Source organism: Takifugu rubripes, chromosome 1 (genome assembly GCF_901000725.2).
Source record: "Takifugu rubripes chromosome 1, fTakRub1.2, whole genome shotgun sequence".
In the NCBI taxonomy this organism is placed as follows: Eukaryota; Metazoa; Chordata; class Actinopteri; order Tetraodontiformes; family Tetraodontidae; genus Takifugu; species Takifugu rubripes.
In genome coordinates, this window is record NC_042285.1 from 15,875,740 (window position 1) to 15,894,932 (window position 19,193).

Below are 19,193 nucleotides of genomic sequence, written 5' to 3' on the forward strand. Positions count from 1 at the left end.
GTTGGAGAGGCTCAACAGCAGACTTCACAATATCTAAATGCCAATTATTATTTTTGCTTTATGGTTGAATGAGTTAAGCTGAAGTAAAAACATGACTTCATAGTGGCCTTTCCTGGCACAAATGCAGTATTTTAAAATGGTAATATTAGCTTTGCATTCACTAAAGCAAGACTTTAGGTTATATACGGTTCAACAAAATGATGCCCCCACAGAGATAGGTTCAAAGTATCTCTGCTGTGAGGTGGAGCAAATGATTGACAAAGCTAAAAACAGCAGGTGCAAAAGTTTGAGGAGAACATCAAAATTTATTGTCCTTTACAGGAATGTTGGTGACTCTTTGTCAACAACAGATAAAGCGCAGAGGGTGTGTTGTAACAATATGTTTGGGTTTTGCAATGGCTTCCTTGGCAGGAGATCAAGCTAAAAGATTCAGATACCTGGAGGAGTGTGTTGTTTCCCAGATCATTTGTTGATTCCCAGGTCTTCACAGAATTCACACATGCTTAAGTAGCTTAGCAAGTTTCATGATGCAGAGTAGGAGATAAAACTATCCCGTGTGTTAGTATTTGGGGTGTGGTTCACTGAGCTGGCATTTCGCACCTCTTGTGTTTTATCATTCAGGAAATGCCACCAGCATCACTGCGCCGTTGAGGTCCGTGAACTGTGGGAAGATCGTGAACCCAAGCGAGTCATAATAGTGGCAGGCCAATAAAAGTTCTGATTAACAGGAATGGCCCTTGCTGTAAAGAGCCTACACAAAGGTTACAGTTGTGTTATGTCACTGACTTGGGGAAGGAGATGCCAGCCTCCCCCTGCCCCATCCCTCACAGAGGCTCCAGTGTCTCTGCTGAACGCCACACCACGCTGGCACACGTGCGGGCGTCTTCTTCGTGACTGCCTGTTGTAATCTGGGTGTGTCTCGGAGGTGTTTTATTGGAATGAGAAAACACCCTTGGAGGTCGTTGTGTATCAGGCTGGGGAGCTGAACACAGCTGAGGTATGCTCCTGATTACACACGTCCACCCATTCATTTGCAGCCTTTGTTACTGGCTTTGTTTTGGCTACACGTGGATGGAGACACATCCTGTGCTCCCCACCTATGTATTTTCATCCTGCCGGAGATCCTGACATTATTTGGTGTGTTGGTTGCAACACGGTGAGATGACTGAGGGATTAGATCATTTACTTTAGATCTTGTTTGTTGTTTATCCAAGATTTGAATAGCTTTTCTCTCTGTTCTTTTGTTGTTTGTTTACTTTCCAGGTTGACAAGTTGCACAAATGCCATTTTGCATTTTGCCGTATCATAAATATGATAAATACCACAAATTTTAATAAACTGTAATTGAACCTCCATGTATGTATATTTGTTGCTTCTTGAGATATTAGATTTTGTTTATAAGACGATTATGAACATTTCATAACAACATGATGTTAGTTTTATCAAGAAGAAACTGGTCAATGTTTGGTTGAGGCTCACCCTTGGACCACATCAGTAATGCAGTCTTTCATGAAGAGTCCAAAGGAAAAAGCTGTAATCTTATGTGGACGTTAGCAGCTAAACCGTGTCCTGTCACTGATATGAGCAACAGATCCAAAATGAAGCTTATTTGTTGAGACCCCTGTGTGACTGTCCATGGTTTTGGGCAGTCATGTCGAAAATCAGCTGATTTTGATACACAACAGCAAAGTCCTGAGGCCCAGGGGACCTGAAAATAGTCATTTTATTTGTTTCTTCCTCTTTTCAGCGCCAACCACAAGCTATAAATGTGCATTACGAGAAGCGGCGTGGTTGTAGTTTGGCACACGGCTGCTTTTCCTTCGTGATCTGGCTACAGATGCTATAATCTCTATAGTCTCTGTGAATAGGTTCCAACCCACACAAGAGAGAGCATTTTTTCACTTGCTTTTTGTTTTTATTGGCCCCGTAAATTTAACAATATGCCGCATTGGTAAATGTCAATTTTCACTGTTGGCAAGTGAGCATGCAGGAAGCTCTGGTGTGAGATGACGCAGAGTGGTGGGGAAAATCTGCATCTTTCCACCCAGTAAAACGCTGTCAGTGGTGGAAATACTTGGTCCTTTAAGTTATAGGACCACCACTGCAACTCTGTAGGACACAAAGACTTCTGCAGAGGATATACTCTATATTTAAGAATACATCTTATAACAGCATCGTGCACCTTTGAAAAAATGTATAATGTGCCACAAGTAGATTGAGTGTTTAAAATAGCCTGCAAATAATTAAAATGTCATGATGTACATGATGGCTACTACTAACACTGATGGTACATACAGCAGTGTCATATAGGTTTTAAATGTGTTCTTGCTGTATATATAAATAATCCACTGCTTCCTGCAACTGGAAGTCTAAACAAACAAATCCAAACGTGCAAAACTGGAGTCAGATAAGGTCAAAAGCGACATTCTCAGCAGGTGCCCCGCTCACATCGCGTGTGTGGAAAGGGCTGTGACAAATCCAGGGCAGAGCGACATGGGTGACTCCTGTGTTACCACATGAGAGCAGGAATGTGTAGCATGCAGAGGATGTGAAAGAGACCCTACATCTTCCTCTGTCGTCGTTATGGTAACGGCGCCATACCTGTTTATCACTGGGCATTCTAAACAGGTGCTACAGTTTCTCAGGATGGCAGGCTTACAGTAAACATATAACTTATCTTGATTGATACTGACAGCTTTGTTTCACCATAACAAGCATGAGGCACCATTTTTGAAAAATAGTGAATTGTTGTTTGGGAGCTGAAAAAGGGGCTTTGCAACAACAGTAGGTCCTTGTTTGCTGTTCTGTTGTTAATTTAACAGTTATTAGTTCCATCTCCTTTCTATTGCCTCCTTAAATTGTTTTTCCAGCTACCTAATTTTGTAACTACAAGCATCTTTTGTTGCTCGCAATGATTTTTTTTCTCCCTGAAATGTGTTTGTTTTTTTGCTCAGCCTTTGTGTTGCGTGCGGCTGAGTAAAAGGCTGGCAGCAGTCTGGATTGTACTCTCACTTTCCAGCTCTTTCACTGCCAACACAGGAACCTGACAAGCAGACCTTCTGTTCTTTTATCATCAGTTTCTCTCCTCACACTTCTGTTTTCTGCTCTTTCTTTCACAGGGACCAAGAGACCAATAGGAGGCTAAAAAATGTGAGTTTTCTGTCTTTGGTCTGATAACGTGAACGATCTGCCTGTCGTGCTTATGTGATGTGACTAAAAAACACTCTTAATGAAGTCAATTAAGTTAGATACTAATGTGTACTGTAGGTGGGCAGGTCTTGATAACTGAGATGAAAGTCATCTAAATTGATCAAAGTGTTGATGTTGTTGGTTGGAAACAATGAAAACCCACGAGTACGTTAAGTTTAAACATCTTAGATTAGAATATCAGGAAATGTGGGTTAGTCCCTTTCACGGCAGCTTTGTCTCTGTGTCTTTGCTGGCGCTGCCTGTTTATTCTCATATAAAATCAGCCAGTGCTTCATGGAGAATGTAATTAATTGTTTGCTGTGGTGCAGCACGTGCATCTGTTAATGCACACACAGAGTATTCTAGATGCACCAGGACAAAGGAGCGTGCCATCTGTTGATATCACCTGGTGTCAGAGCAGGATTCAGCTGTTAAAGCAATCACCTGCTCTGGCGTCAAATAGAACAAAAGCCGTTTTGGTTAATGATGTAATCCATTCTATCTGGTAATAATGATTTATTCTGATAACTGCTGATGTTTTGTGTAATCAGCTTCTTTTATTTTCTTCTCTCCAGGTGCTGATCACTATTTACTGGCTGGGGAGACGAGCTCAGTGTGACCAATTATATGATGGACCTTACCTAAATTTTAAGGCCTTTGAGGGATTATTGGGCACAGCGCTGTACAAGGTAATACACTTTGAGTGGGTAATTATCTCTTTGGGTACTGTGAGCTCTCTTATCTGTGCTGCACTGAAACAAGTGAGTTATTTTCACATGCAAACCTGAAATACCATAAATGAAATCTTCTTTTACAGCCACTGCATGTGTGTTGTTCGTATCCTCTATGGAATTTAGACTATTCGCACAAGACTTTTAAAGTCTTTGGGGATTCAAATCGCTGAGCGGTAAAACTATGTTAAGATATAAATGATCTAATCCTACGACTGGGCAGTTTTGAATGTGCTCACAGCACAGCACACAGTTTACATGGGGAATTTCTCCTTCCTTCCTTGATGGAGGATGTTTTCTGCATATCTCCAGGGCTCCGTGTTGACCTTGGCACTTTCCTCTCGCACAGATTTATGCACCGTGGTGGTGTGTTCAGGACCTCTGTAATTCAAGAGGCTACCAGGATTTTCAGTAATAGTAGTTGGTTGCAGCGCTGCGTTGTGTGTTTAGTTATGATAATCCATGTGCGGCTGCCCATGGTTGTGGTGGGTTTCATTTGGGGACTTTTCTCGTCTGGCGGTAGTTAGTGGATTGTGGATTCTGAAAAAGGGGTGGCAAGTATTTGCTTGTCTCCAGCCATGCTGGTTAAAATGGCTTATGGGTTCACGTGCAATCCCATTGTTTCTGTGCCGTAAACATAGTCATCAGGGTACACGGGACAAGTCAGTGTTTGTTTTGACGACTGCAGAGAATAGAAGACCCTGGCATCCTTCCAGATCAATTGCAACGTCCATTGGTTCTTATAGACAGTGTAGTGTGTGTTTACAGTATGTGACAAGAGATTTCAACCCCTCTTGTAAACACACACAAACACACTCACCCATGAGCACGCCCACACTCACAGGTGTAAGCATGGCCTTGAATGTGGAAATGTGAATGTTGTATTTGACACCCTAAAGTCAGTGTGTGTGTTTGTCTCTGCACAAAAGGCTCTGCATGAATCACCCAGTCTGAGAGACAGCAGCATCAGAGACAGCGGATTTGGAGATAGCTGGTACTCCGAGCGAGAGGAGCCGCCCCATTTCAGAGGAGCGCAAGCAGGAGGAGGAGGAAGTGTGCACAAGAGAGACAATTCCCTGGACAGTTTAAACTCTTTGAGCTCTCAAGCCCACAGCATCTCATCTGACACCACAATTAAAGGCAGCAGCGAGGGTAGGCCATGTCATTAACATCCACTCAGTCAAAAACAGCATGATTATGCCACTTACAATGTAGGAGAGTGTGGTATTTTAATCCTGGTATTTCCTTCTTGTGTAGCTTAATTTGTCTAGAATCAACAGAAAGCTGTTCTGAGAGAGAACTAGCAAATACCTGTTGCCATCTAGTGGTACGACTTTGACAGTAAATGGTACATGATGAATGTCATGAATGTCACCTTAAAAACAGGTGATATTCTATCAGCCTGAAGTTGGTCGGGTCGTTTACTGTAGTCGTATTTTTGCAGAGCGGGATGTCCTGGATTTATAGAAGAAGACAGTGAGCCGCTCCTCAGTCCCCCTCAACTTCAGTGTTTTTAGAAATTTTGTAGGAGGATCAGAAAAGGTTTTTAGTGCCTATGGTTTTTCTTAAAAGATCCAATTGCTGTGGTTTCTGTAGTTTGGGTCATTATCAGCTCAGATCATTTACATCTTTTCAATCACTGTGGAAGTTTGAGGTTTTTAAATTGCATTTTTTTGATTCTTAAGTTTGGAGTAATTCTCAATTACTAATTATGTTCTTGTGTGTATTTTTTCATAAGTGTGTGGTGTAGTAGAGGGAATGATTGTGAATGTAATTATGGCTTCTGTCCTCACTTCGAGTGTGTTCCACTCTCCCTCCAGGTTGCTGCAGTGACACCGAGGCAGACTCTGTCTTTAAGATGACTGACAACACGCAGAATATCAGTTACCGCCGGTCGGTGTCCATCACCCCCAAGGCCACCGCACCCTTTAACCAGTTCCTCCCATCTAAAGATAAATCCTCAGGCTACGTCCCTGCACCACTGAGGAAGAAACGGGCTGAACGCAACGAAGACATTCGCCACAGCTGGACCAGCGCGTCCACTGAAGAAGACCGCATCCTCACCAGGTACTGTTAGAACACGCACAATGGGAAATAGTCGAAGATGTCGTTTGTTGTGTCTTTACATGAAACACGAAACAAAATGGTCAGCAGAGTTATAGGTCCCAAAGGTTTTAGATTGCTCAAAGCTCATTGACTTATCTTAATGTGGTTGTTGTGTGTGACATTGTTGTGGGTGTGTATCGGGGCTGTCTTTTACTTTGCTTTGTTGTGGAACAACCACAGCAGTGAAGCAGGGCTCTCCTCCAAGTCCTGCAGTAGCACTCAACCCTCCCAGAGTGTCACGCCCCCAGTTCATCAACACTGGACTATGGAGGATGAGAGTGGCAGCGACTCGGACACAGATCGGCCAGACCCTGACCTTGTCCTGGATGACCTGGCCAGCAGGCGCTTCCGCAGCCCCTCCCCAACTACCCCCACCAACTTTGCAGTACCTGCCAGTCCGGGGGGCATGGGAAGTGCACCGGGAGTTAAAGGTGGCCCCTGGGCTAAGGTCACTATGACTCCCAGTGCTCCTCTTCAGAATTTGACCTCCCACAGGTCAGAGAACATGAAGCAAGTGTGTGATGTGCCTGCCTGATGAGAGCAAAGCAGACTGTTCTTCTCACCCTCAGTTTCCCAGAGCTTTCGGTTTTAGAATGCTGACTAACAGGTCTTTCAGTTTGTTGGTTTCTTGTTCAGCTGCAGCATGTCTTCGTTAGCCGCTCGCGAGTTTTATTAGCTTGGAGGAGTGGTTTTATTTGACAGGGTAATTAAGCGAATCAACTCGCAACTCATTCCCATTTGGTGTTGGGCTTACGTTGGTTTGCTAATTCTTGCATTGTGGTTGTTGTGGCTGTTGTGCTTGATTCATATGCTCCCCTTTTGCGTGGTTGCCATGCTGTACTGCTGCGGAATTTATTTTTATTTTTTGACATGTTTGACTTGCTGTCTCTCTTGAGCAGCAGTGGGGAAACACAGCCCCCCAAGTGTGGCTCCGTGAAGGTGGACCACCTCAAAAATGTGTGTACCGACAGCCTTTTCAAGGAGGTGTACAATGATTCTGAGGATGAAGACGATGAGGTGGGCTACGCTGACCCCATCCAGGACGATCTGTATGCACGCAAGATGGGCATCAAATCTCAGCCTTTTGGCAATGAATGTCACAACCAGTTCTTACCAAAGTTATGGACTCCTGAAGAAGATTTTCACATACAGAAGATCAAAACAGGTTCTCAGAGGAGACCCTGGTACAAGAAGATACAAGGTTTCAGGTCTGTTGATTGATGTGCAGCCCACAAAATGCCTCAAATCAAATTATAGGTTAAAAAACTCCTAAATGATCACTGCATGCCAATGTAACCTTGATTGCTTCTGTCAATAATTACTTTTTCTCTATGGATTCCTCCTACTTACGCTTTCTCTACCACTGCCTTTTGCTTTCTTTCCCTTTTTTCCCTCCACTTTGGTGTCCTCGGCTGTAGAGATAAGATGTTTGGCTCTTCAGATGATTCAGACTCTGACATCAGTTCTTGGCTCTCCTCTGTCCCCTCTCCTACTGGCACCTCTCCCTCTCGCACACACGACGCCGCGGCTCACACCACCCTCGTTGTGGGGAAAAGGTCCATACAGCTGCACGACTGTGAGAGTGACGGAATGCTTTAGGGCATCTGGAGTTTACTGGATACTCATGTCGGGGCTGAATTTCTAATGAGCTATTTTTTTTAAAATAAACTAATGGTAAATTAAAATACACATTTTCCTAACATACTTCCTAAGCTTTTGATCTGCACCGATCTTTTGCATCACAGCACTATGCAGCATTTATTTACACTGTTCGCACCTTCAGGATGATTTTTTTTTTCATGAGAATTAAAATCCCCATTTGACTAGTTTTAATCAAATGCCGTATGTGTGAATGCTTTAAAATCCCTTCACTTTCTTGCTTATTGATCCAGTTCCTGTGCATGAACTCATCACTTCTCTGTCATTTTCTCTCCTTTTGCCTACCCTGCAGTCCTCATATCCAAGCACACTCTCCCCCACAACTCCCCGAGATACAGCCCCCTCTCTTACAGACCCCCCCTCTTGTGTTTGCCCCTATGGATCCCACCTCTGGTCCCAAACTGGTGAAATGTCAAAGGTGGCCTATCTTTGGGCGTAAAGACCTGCCGGAGCCCCCTGACACTTTTGATTATGAGAGCGTTGTGCCTGACTTAGAGAATGATGACATGTTCACCAGGCGAACCCTGACCTTCCAGTCCAATATGAACTTGGCTATCGCAAAAACACAACTTCCCTCCAGACGTCGTCTCTGCACATCAGACCCGCAGCTTAACATCATCACTCAGAAACACAAGCACGGGATCCCTCAAGTTGGAGATTTCCCTGATATCGAAATGGATGATGTGGTTTATCGAAAGGAAAAAACACAGCAGGCTCAGCAGCAGCGACCACTCTCAGGAGCCCCTGACAACTATGCCCCTATGCCCATCCCAGAACCATGGGCCCTACCTCCTGACCTCAAGGCCAGGCTATTGTGTCCCCCGTGCCCTCTGACCCAGGAGGAAGCAGCAAGTAACCAGGATCAAGTTGAGAAAGACACATACCTGCCGACAGACGACATGCTCATCAGGAAACTTGGAAATTGCCCTGAGGATTGCAAGAGCTCGCTGACAGGCCCGCCAGCCAATCCTTTAACACCCTCAGTAACGCTTTCCTGCTGTGAAGCCGATCTGCAGAGATGGCAGGCGATCAGGGAAGCCAGTCAGCTGAGATATAAGAAGAGGCTTATGGTGGAGAGACTGGCTGCTCTGAAGATGCAAATCTAGTTTGCTCCGTTGCCCGTTACATTTTTTTTTTTTGGCCATCCCTTTTAGTGCTGCTTTGGGTTTGACTGAAAATGTGGCAGATTTGTCTTGAGAAAGTTTTATGTCTGATCGAGAGGTGGTCTGTTAATCCAGCCAATAAATTTGAATATATTCAATAAATAAATGAAAGGGTAGGGGTCTCCAGCAGCTGCTGCGTCAATGAAGTTGAGCATTTTTTTCTTTGTTAAGTGTTTGATATGTGAGATTTTAAAGGATAATGCATTTTTCTGAGGAAGAAATGATTGGGCCTTGAACATATGATCTTGCTAATTGTTTTGTGCATGATGGCATTGCGACTGATTTCAAACGCATTATAGAAATGATGGGTGGATGGCCAAAGTGTACATTTTGTGGAGTGTGATTTTTAAAACTACATTGCTGACAGTGTTTCCAGAACAGAGTGGTGGAACATATGAATGTGAATGAAACTTAATAAAGATGAGAAGAAAATGACCTTATGATGGTGTGCGTTGAAGTAGCCGTTTGTTGCCCTCACCTACAGTCACACCTGCAGTATCATGAAGCTGACCCGTGTACAACGCTGTTCTCCTCAGCAGAGGAAACTTCGATGTGACATGGAAAATGCAAAGTGCAGCAGGGCGTGCTTGTGGAGCGTTTCATGCTTGAGTAATATCCAGATTTACTCGCCTGAACGCACTGACAAGCAATTCATTTTCTTCTTGTCTCCGACATGAAAGCCTATAGAAATTCCCCACAGTTTTGACAGAAGGCATGACTCCCTAGCAACCTAAATACTGCTTATACTGTAGTGTTTGCACATGAACAAACATACCCAGACACACACAAAGCAGCCTTTTAACATGAGTCAAGGCCATATGGATTTACTTCACGTCCATATGTAAAACTGCGTTTCCAGTGACATCATGTTGGCACGTCAAAAAAGGGCATCATTGTTTAGTCAAAGATTCATGCCTGCACACCTTCCTGGCCACATGTTGGGGAAAATAAAGGTGATACTGTGTCTACTGGCTAAACCATAGGTTTTTTTTTAACTGTGTGGAAAATGAAAAGCAACCATACATTCGCTGAACCTACAACTAAAGCCCACCTGAGTACAAGCTGATCTCAGTTATGAGCAGTCTGGGCTGACCAGGTTCTTGGAGGAATCTAACTTAGTTGTCTGTGCTTCTCTGTGGCTTCCCAGACCGTGGCAAATGCAAGAGAGTATCGATGGGTGAGTTGATACAGGCTCCCAGGAATGTTGCACGTTAGCATTTGTTCTGGTCCGTTACTGTCGGCCCTCGCTGCTCCTGTGCTTTTGTGTTGCTGCGCTCACCCTTAAGCTGCTATTACTGACAAACTACACTAGGTATTGTATGGCATTTGGCCAGCTTTAGGGTTGCAAAGGTTGGAGGAGGGCAGGTTCCATTGTCACACTCCTCTGTTGACAGAGCAGCAAAACAAAATACCTTTAATAGCAAAATGCTGGGTCATCTACCAAACCTGTAGAGCCCCAGTGAGAACTATGACAGAGTGCTCATGTCGCTGCACTGAGAGCAGTTTATGAAACAGGTGTAACTCTTTGCAGGCAAGTGAGAATAAAGAGTTTGGGGTTTTTTCTGAGGGCATTTGCTTCTGCATGATAAGAGCTGCGATGCCTTTTGCTAACTCACTCTGCTGTCATCACTCCATAGGTTAATGTTGCTGAACCGTGTGCTGTGTCTGCAAACTAACGCTTTCTTACAGGTTAAAGGTCTCTTTTTTTCCCCAGCATCATCGCTGCATGCTTGGATGATGTAAGGCAGGAATTTGTTTTGGCTTCTGTGCATGTAACACAGAGTGGATTTTTTTTTTGTTACTATTATTTTATTTGACAATGCTAACAAACTAAAATATCTCTTCCATGAGGTATTTGGGGAAACTTTATGTGTATTTTTTTAATTTCTTTTTGTTTTTTTAACACAGGAGTAAATCAACGAATGATATTCAGCTACCGGTAGATGCCGGCGCTCGACGTTATGAACAGCTGCAGAACTTTCGGGACCAGATAAAGGAGAGTGAGAGTCAATGGCAAGACGTGAGTACCGGTATATGATTATAATAGGGAAATAATGAAAAAGAGTTGCTCACTCTGACTCTGAGTGCGCAGCTTTTTCTTCCTAATTAAGAGACGAGCCCCTGCACTGATCGGGAGAGAAAGTGGTTTGTTGGTGTGGTGTGTGATAACAGTGTGTGGAAGGAGCTGCGACAGTAACTTTTGCCACTGCCCTCTGGAAGTCACACTGTGTTCAATCCCACAACACTGGGTTTGTTTCAGGAATTATATGTATATGATTGCCTATGATGTATAACAGCTAACAGGCCTCAAACAGAAAGTATAAAGCAAAATGAAAAGGCCTAAGACCTCTCACTGGAGATATTTTTGGAAAATATTTTCAGGTATTTTTTGCCTCACTGTAAAGCACCTGAGATTAATTCATACTTGCCCTCCGTGTTTTTGGAAACATTAATGTGGACAAAATGCTAACCACATGTACATTAGCTTCTACATTAGTCTTGCTCGTGCCATGGCAAAATAATAGCTATAAAGCAGGATTTAGGTCACATAGTCCCCAATACACGGGGGAGGTGAGCCGGGAGGAGCCTAAAGCACACAAATAGAACACCTTCAAATGTAGCTTTTCTCTCCTTCACTGGACAGGTTGTCCACACACAAAACCAGTAGGATCTGAATAAATCTGTTATGAAGTTGGTGCCTAAACTGGTCTGGGCTCACTTTTGCTGCAGGACCTGAGCAAGTGGAAGAACCGGCGCAGGAGTGTTAATTCAGATATAGTGAAGAAGAAAGAAGAACGGGAGAAGATAGAGCAAATCACATCCAGCGACAATTACAGCAGAAGGTCAAAGACCTTCAGGGAGATGCAAGACGAGAGGTAAATCATTTGTTATTTTCGATGGCTCTTTTTTTATAGTGTTGTCCTCTGTGTTTACCCCTTTTATATGCTCTTATCTTGTAATAAAATAGATGTGCACAAGTATTTAGCAACATATTCAGTGCAGGAGACTTTTGATAAAGGTGTTTACTCACTGTAATCCAATCATAGCTCCTTCTCTCTCTCTTTCTCCTCCTAACATCTTCCTGGAATGAATGGTTCGACTCTCTCTAATTCAGCTTTAACCCTCCTCTGATCCACAGAGAAACTAAAGGCCATCTCACTTCTCTGTCTTACCTGGAGGAGGACATTTTTGACACGTCTGTTGTCTCCCCTCAGCCTCGAAAATTTCCTGCCAGGAGTCAAACTATCGACACTCCTTACTATTCCTATGACACCCACGATCGGTCCCTGAAACAGGACGAACCCCCCACTGCCTCCACAGCCACAGGCAGGGCTGCGTCCCCTCCCACCTCACGGGAAGTGGACATTGTGGACAGTCCTGCCGGCAGAGACCAAGTCCAGAGCACCACTACTTCCACCAGGCACAGCTCTTTCCACAGTTCCCAGTCCACTGCAGTAGCACCATTACGGAGCAGTTTGGGCCCATCATACAGTGACACAGCCAAAACAGAGAAAACCACAACTGCTGCATCCTCCTTTAGCTCAGTGCAAAAGGTGCGCGAACCAACCCGACCATTGTTGCGCACAAAGGCTGAGGTGGAGATCCCTTCCTCTGGTGCTCAGACTAAACACCAACCACAGCCCAGCTCAATGGAATCCAACCCTCCCGCGTTGTCTCGGGTTTCTGCCTCCCTCCCCAGGAGCTACCAGAGATCGGACAGTGCACGTCTAACCTCAGTTGTAGCGCCAAGGCCTTTTGGGGCCCAGACGTCCCGCATCACCTCACTTCCCCGAGCCTTTACAGTGAGTACTAGATCATTCTGGAACTACATTATTGGAACATCGGGAGGTTCAGAGGTATCTGTAGAGGTCTCAAGAAAACAATTCATCAAGTGTAATGTTGTGTTTTAATGTACACTGTGAGATTAGTGTAACCCAAGAGTCTGTTCATGTGAATAATGGATGAAGCTTGTGTTTTTATCATGCTAACTGAAGTACCAGGGCCACAATTTACAGCCGGTCATGCATTACTGTGACGGTAAATTTAAGAAAAGCATGAGGACTGTCAGCACATTTTATAACCATTAATACAGATGGTCATGAATTTATCAGCTAATAATCTATTTACTGCCCATATATAAGCAGGAAACATTTTGTTAGAGCTCTTTCTGATACCATCCCTATTGTAAGGCTCATTTGTTGACCCTCTTTCAACTGGACAGGTGGATGACCCTCAGAGCCGCGTCAACGGTGATGGTTCAAAGAAGTCGGCGGCACCGAGTCGCTATCAGCAGTTCATGACCTCTGAGGACGAGGCTGACTCCAGCTCAGCCCACAGCAGTAATGAGGAGGAGGAGGAGGAGGAGGAGGTTGAAAAAGACAGGACCACCGTGACAAGCACCAGCGTGTCCACTGTCCTTCCACCTGTCAAAGATGAAGCTCTTGTCAGCTCTGCTCCAGTCAGTGAAAGTGTCAAAGTATGGACAAATATTTTAGACACTTGATTAATGTGATCATATCATCACAGAATGCATTTTTAGCAAGAAATCAAATGTGTTTAACATATATCTTTCACAGGTTTTCTCATCTGAACATTTTTTACTGTCAAACTACAAAAATAGCAAGAATAGCAAAAATATTCGAACTAAATAATACAGGCTCTAGTCTCCAGATGAAAGCAGGAGTAGGTACCAGATCTTGTCATCAAAAACTGTTCATCTTCACTTCCTCTCTGTGATTTGTGACGTTCAGGAAAGCCACTGTGAAATGAGGATCAGCCTGAACCAGAAGCCCAACAGCAGCAGAGACTTTGGTTTCCAGGCAGTCTGGGATTCAACTGGTGCTCGTGTCATGTCCGTCCAACCAGGTACACTCAGACACAGCCAAGGGAAACACCTTCCAATTAGGGAGCGTCTTTGAATGTGTCTAGCTTTGTTCGGCCCCTCACTTTAACATGTGCTTCTCAGCCAAAATACCAATTCATATTCACATTCCCAGTCTGTAATTCTAGTGGGAAAAACAGGTCAGATCTCATTCTCACCAAATCAGATGGGTGATTTCACAGATACAGTAGCGCTCAGTCATCCAGGCACTGCTGTCAGCAGGGTTTCGAGTCCATTGCAGTCTTGATGCCAGAACTATGTAGGGCAGCATTTATATGGGTCAGATCTGCCCATTTTTCCCATTTTAACCTACTCATGTGCCTGTGTGTGGTTTATATAGCAACATACATCATATATCTAAAATAATTGTAATTACACCCAGATGCTGGATAAATATCAGGTCTATAAATTAAAAGCATGCACTGGCTTGGTGTAGAACATAGTCACCTCTTTAATAGGAGAAATGAGTGCTTGTTTTGCCTCTTACCTGCGTCTCTGCTGGGGCGTCTCCTGCGGGGACAGGCAGCCAGGCAGAAATGTGCCAGCTTCAGTCCGGGGATGAAGTGCTGACGGTGAACAGGCACCAGGTGGCAGAAATGAGCTACACAGACTGGAAATCTCGCATGGAGGAGGCCCTGCAGGAGGGCAGCCTGGTCATGGACATACGCAGACATGGAAAAGACAGTAAGTCGTTCGAACAATATATGGGTGTGTGTGCGCGCGTGTGTGCACATGCGTGAGATCGGTCTCACACAGGTTGAATTACTTGACTGACAGCATTACTTATTCTGCTTGTCTTGCTAAACAGTTCTGACACTTTAAATTGGTTCGTAAATGATTGTGAAACCATCCGTGGATGAGCTCATGACAGCACTTAAAGGACCTTGTTTTTCTGATTGTTGACTTATCCACGATGGATTGTTGTTATTGTTTCCCCCCCGTACGTTTTTCTTACTCCCATTTTCTGCATTCTCTTTTTCCACCATTCTTTTTCTGGTAATTCTCCCCCTGTCTTCCTCTCTCATCAGCATTCCAGTGTCTGTGCTGTGTTTTCCTTGTGGAGAACTAACCCAATCCTGCTGGGGTTCATGGTCCTCTGAGTGTGCTGTTTTCACGGTGGTAGTATAACAGGCTTACTGATTCAAACTGTGTCAGTGTCACCTTACAGAAATAATAACCCGCCCAGAGTAGCTCACTAGAACTAACGCACAGAATTTGTTGAAACAGTCAATCGTGCCAGTGATCGTGAGCCTGTTAGAAACACTGTGTGGGTTTAGGAGGCTGCGTGGTTGGGGAAGGTGGGTTCTCTGTCTCCCTCTGTGCTCTGCAATAACACTAGAACAGCAACCTTATCCCCTGCTTTGTAGTGTCCTTCATAGAAAAGAGCTGTTCTTTGGTTGTTATTCATCATCAAAGGCAGTTTCACATGTACATACAGGCACAGGAAACATGGTTTCATTTGCAAACACGTCATTATTTTCTGCCCTTGCATTGTCTGCATGCAGACTGGGACAGAGCTCAGCCTTCCCTGCCATTTAAAAGCCATAAGACCATCAATCTGACCAGTACGGATCATCCGATACTTCTAGGTTCCTCAGAAAAGAGCTCCGTCAACGCCAGCCTGGATTTCACCTCGCGAGTGTCCACAGATACACAGGCGCCCAGAGAGCCCCCCACCCGCACGGTCATCGTAAGTGAGACGCAATCACTTCAAGGGAATGCAGGTGTTTAAGCGGGTTGTGCTTCTCAAATGAACACACTCCGGCCTTTGTCCCCCCGCAGGATGTGGCATCAAGTGGTGTTAATGGAGGATTCTGTGAGGAGCCGCTCAACATGAGGAACAAAGGTAAAGAGCAGAGCGCACAATCAGAAAGGCTGTGAAAATGGTCTCCAGAACTCTGTCTGGACTGTTTAAAAAAATACCACCAAAATAGAACCACAAAAGAACCACATAACAACCCTCAAGGTTAAAATTGAGGGTTGTTATGTGGTTCTTTGCAATCACTGCTCTAATGCTGTTCATATTTAGAACCTTTTCCACTCTATAATATAAGAAAAACTGTTTCCTTTTGGAATATGTGTTTGTAATTTTTATTAGATTTTAATGTGGCTCGCTGAAATCTGTTTTCCGTCTTTCACGTAGAGTCAGAATCCATATCTCTGAAAAACTTAAAACGGCGGTCAGAGTTTTTTGAAAAAGGTAACAAAAATCAAACACGTACATCAGCGTTGATCGCTTCAAGGCTGGCTGTCTCTTCATGGACGACCTCAGCGTCGTCTGGTGGCTGGCTTCTCTGCGCTTTGGTCTCCAAGAGACTTTTGGCTGCATGTTTCTTCATAATCGCAGCGTTGTGCATCAATCGCCAATGAGCTGTTATGGATAATATTCTTCCATGGTGCCGTTTCGGGGGCTTCTCTTTTGGTGTCCAAGCTTAATCCTTGTGCTGTGCCCCCTCCCTCCTTCAGGTGGCTCAGGGTCCAGTGTCAGTGCTCTGGTCTTCCTCTGTGGTAAACAGGGTCAGGCTGCTGTGATGTCCTCACCTTTAGTGTTACTCACTGCAACTCAAACATGCTGGTTTTCTCTTGATAAACCTTGACATAAACCAACCACCTGCTTGTGTTTAGTCATATTTTTATCTCCTTAAAAGAGACACTCAGCATGTGAGGCCGTGCGGTAGTGTACTGAATCTACTGTATCTGAATCAGGTTCAGATAGTAGATGGTTAAGTTTGTGTGTTTTTTCTCTGTTTGGCTTTAATCCAGCAACACTTTTGCCAAGCATGGCATTAAAAGCTTTCCTGTTGTTTATGGTGCATGTGATTCTGACCCTTTACCCTTTTCACTCTTACTGCATTGCTCTCCACATGCATGCTGCTGAAATGTGTGTGCGTTCGTGTGTGTTCTCGCGATCGGCTTATTGGTTTTCCCGTCCAGGGCTGACATTTAGAAACATAAGCGAGTGGCTAATGTTGCATTGAGGAAATCTATCCATAAAGTCTTAATGGGTTCAAATTTGATCTTTGCAGCTCAGAGGTGCTTGAAATGATCAATTACTGATGCTTTTAAATGTCATTTTCATACCAAGTAATCTATTTGAAAATCCAATAAGCCTGTCAACATTGTGTTGCCATATGCTGCGATTGTGACATCAACACCAACATCAAGCTAAAGCTCTGCCTCTGAATGCCATAAAAATTAACTGGACCACATTTTTTTCTTTCCAAGGTGGCCCAGAGGCAGTGATGCCAGATGTGAGTAATAAGTTAGCGCTTTTTTCTGTGTTGTCTTTATTTTTTTGTTTATGTAAATATAAAGTTGTAAATCAGAAAATGGACTTATCTCTCTTATTCCAGCCATTCACAATGCGTCTTGCATTAAACTAAATGTCCTTTTTAAAGGGCCTAACATTGTAACCATAGATCAGATGTGCCAACTACTTTGATGGTGTCACAAATCCCACTCTGGGACATTCCATTAAACTGGAATTTTGTGTGATTATGCGGTTTTTCCATATCCTCCATCTGCAGATACTTGTGCCTCCCATCGTTCCACCTGCCAGCCGCTGGTCCTGGGACCCAGAAGAGGAGCGAAGAAGACAAGAGAAATGGCAGAAGGAGCAGGAGCGCCTCCTACAGGTGAATAAAGGCACAGATGCTTAGTTTTGCAATATTTTGTAGTGGAGTACCGCTAAATTATACCGGTCAAACTAAAAAATGTAACTTAGTTACACTGGATAGAAGATTTATTGCACATTGCCTTAGATTAATCAGACATGATGATGCCCATAGTTTAATTAGCCCACATCAAATAAATGACCGTTAAACTAAATCAACGCTGGTCTCAGACTGTTTTAGTAAAACTGTGAATATCTCCTCTGTGACTGAGGAGTTGAAATACTCAGACTGTTGCGTTTAAGAGCTCTGACAAACAGTTGGCTCGGTGTGATTATGTTATCAAAGTGGAAGAGTGGACGATAACTCATAATATGTGACAGAAGAGATTTGTCAGAGACAAATGAGAAAAAAATATGTAGCAGACAAGGAGAGTAAAAGATAAATTCATACCAAAAAGGCCTATTTCTTGAAGGAGATCAAATGTGTCAAACAGCTCACTGTTGCAGCTGCACAGGCTTGTTCCTCCTCCAGTTTTAGTCCCTGTCGAATACCCGGCCTGATTTTATGATGTCCTGTGGAGTTTTCCAGCCCCGAGCAGGATTGGTTAGTTTATCACCTCTTTGGATGATTAGAAATCACAGAGGTACAGTTGGAAACATTTCCTGGGGTCATTTTGTCTTTCTAAATGTTTTTAAATTATTTTACAGTTTGTTTGTAAGAGAGGAGAAAGACAGCAATCAGGCACATATTCTATTTCAGTGACAAATGAACTTTTACCTCGCTTTATTTTTTACCAGGAGAAATATAAGCGTGACCAGGAGAAACTACAGGCAGAGTGGCTGAAGGCTCAACAGGAGATTGCAAAGAACACAGAGCAACAGCAGGTAAAAATAAGGTTTTTTATGGCTTAATAATCAATTTATATAGCAATAGTGACAGTAAGTTGCCATTTAATCATGTCAAAATTCAAACTATTCCAGTTGGTTCACAGATTGGGATAACTCTGTGGAAATTTAATCCCACAAAAGTGACAACAACAATGGGTTGACATGTTTTATTTATAGAAGGTGATACAATTTTGCCTAATTGCTGGAAGTTTGGTGACAGAACATCAGGTTCCCCCTTTTGCTGCAGTTCCTCTTTGGGTTAATAATAACTGTTATTACTTAATATCACCAACTGTGTTTCCACCTATTTGTTCTTCTTTCTGTCCAGCAGCCCAGAACACTGGAGGTGAACAGTCAGTCACCAGTCAGCATCAGCCCACGGGCCCCCCTCTCTCCTCTCAAACAAGCCACCTCTCACCCTTGGGAGGAGGAGGAGAGAAAGAGGAAGGAGGAGCAGGAGCAGCAATGGCAGGCGGAGAGGAGAAGGAGGGAAGAGGAGGAGAGGGAGCAGCAAAGGCTGCAGGCGGAGAGGAGAAGGAGGGAAGAGGAGGAGAGGGAGCAGCAAAGGCTGCAGGCGGAGAGGAGAAGGAAGGAGGAAGAGGAGGAGCAAGAGCGGCAGCGGCTGCAGGCGGAGAGGAGAAGGAAGGAGGAAGAGGAGAGGAGGAGGCTGGAGGAAGAAGAGCTCCTTTGGCAGAAGAGGAGAGCGCAGGAGAGGGAGGATGAGAGGAGGCGCCAGGAAGCAGCAGAGCAGCTGCGCAGAGAGCGGGAGCGAGCGGCCCAACAGCAGCAGCAGTGGTCAGTAGAGACGATCGCTCTGCTGTCCTGTCGTAGCATCAGTCAAATCTTATATCCCAGTTATAAATCCAACTTTCCTTCATTGAATATCAGAACAGAACAGTTAGGGCTCTATGTTTTCTCCACCCTGCAGCAGGTGCACTAACAAACGTGCACCTGTGACATGT

The 19,193-nt window shown here is 44.1% G+C and overlaps 2 protein-coding genes across 13 annotated transcripts in view; both read left to right on the forward strand.

The window, feature by feature from the left end:
- lmo7a (LIM domain 7a) overlaps nt 1–19,193 on the forward strand; it is a 39,174-nt gene that overhangs the window by 15,866 nt on the left and 4,115 nt on the right. For 6 of the 12 annotated variants that reach the window (XM_029844685.1, XM_029844704.1, XM_029844665.1 and 3 more), the window contains exons 6-23: nt 3,120–3,150; nt 3,765–3,878; nt 4,850–5,072; nt 5,741–5,987; nt 9,996–10,025; nt 10,757–10,868; nt 11,579–11,724; nt 11,988–12,651; nt 13,071–13,325; nt 13,600–13,714; nt 14,253–14,414; nt 15,236–15,420; nt 15,513–15,576; nt 15,874–15,930; nt 16,956–16,981; nt 17,258–17,365; nt 18,142–18,228; nt 18,560–19,026. In XM_029844685.1, the coding sequence (XP_029700545.1) occupies nt 3,120–3,150; nt 3,765–3,878; nt 4,850–5,072; nt 5,741–5,987; nt 9,996–10,025; nt 10,757–10,868; nt 11,579–11,724; nt 11,988–12,651; nt 13,071–13,325; nt 13,600–13,714; nt 14,253–14,414; nt 15,236–15,420; nt 15,513–15,576; nt 15,874–15,930; nt 16,956–16,981; nt 17,258–17,365; nt 18,142–18,228; nt 18,560–19,026 (3,093 nt within the window). Of the gene's footprint in view, nt 1–3,119; nt 3,151–3,764; nt 3,879–4,849; nt 5,073–5,740; nt 5,988–9,995; nt 10,026–10,756; nt 10,869–11,578; nt 11,725–11,987; nt 12,652–13,070; nt 13,326–13,599; nt 13,715–14,252; nt 14,415–15,235; nt 15,421–15,512; nt 15,577–15,873; nt 15,931–16,955; nt 16,982–17,257; nt 17,366–18,141; nt 18,229–18,559; nt 19,027–19,193 lie in introns of those variants that run through there. The other 6 variants (XM_029844670.1, XM_029844693.1, XM_029844691.1 and 3 more) reach the window with 6 other exon arrangements.
- Nucleotides 6,558–9,281, forward strand: LOC115251675 (LIM domain only protein 7-like). Its single transcript, XM_029844737.1, has 3 exons — nt 6,558–7,234; nt 7,445–7,582; nt 7,978–9,281. The coding sequence occupies exons 1-3, from the start codon at nt 6,897–6,899 to the stop codon at nt 8,789–8,791; spliced, it is 1,290 nt and encodes a 429-aa protein (XP_029700597.1). The 5' UTR covers nt 6,558–6,896; the 3' UTR covers nt 8,792–9,281.

Excerpts from the sequence above, each read along its gene's own strand:
- LOC115251675 (XM_029844737.1), top strand. The coding sequence starts at position 6,897 with ATGTTTGACTTGCTGTCTCTCTTGAGCAGCAGTGGGGAAACACAGCCC. Across the intron at positions 7,235-7,444 it reads AAGAAGATACAAGGTTTCAG|AGATAAGATGTTTGGCTCTT; the intron begins GTCTGTTGATTG and ends CCTCGGCTGTAG. Across the intron at positions 7,583-7,977 it reads ACCCTCGTTGTGGGGAAAAG|TCCTCATATCCAAGCACACT; the intron begins GTCCATACAGCT and ends CCTACCCTGCAG.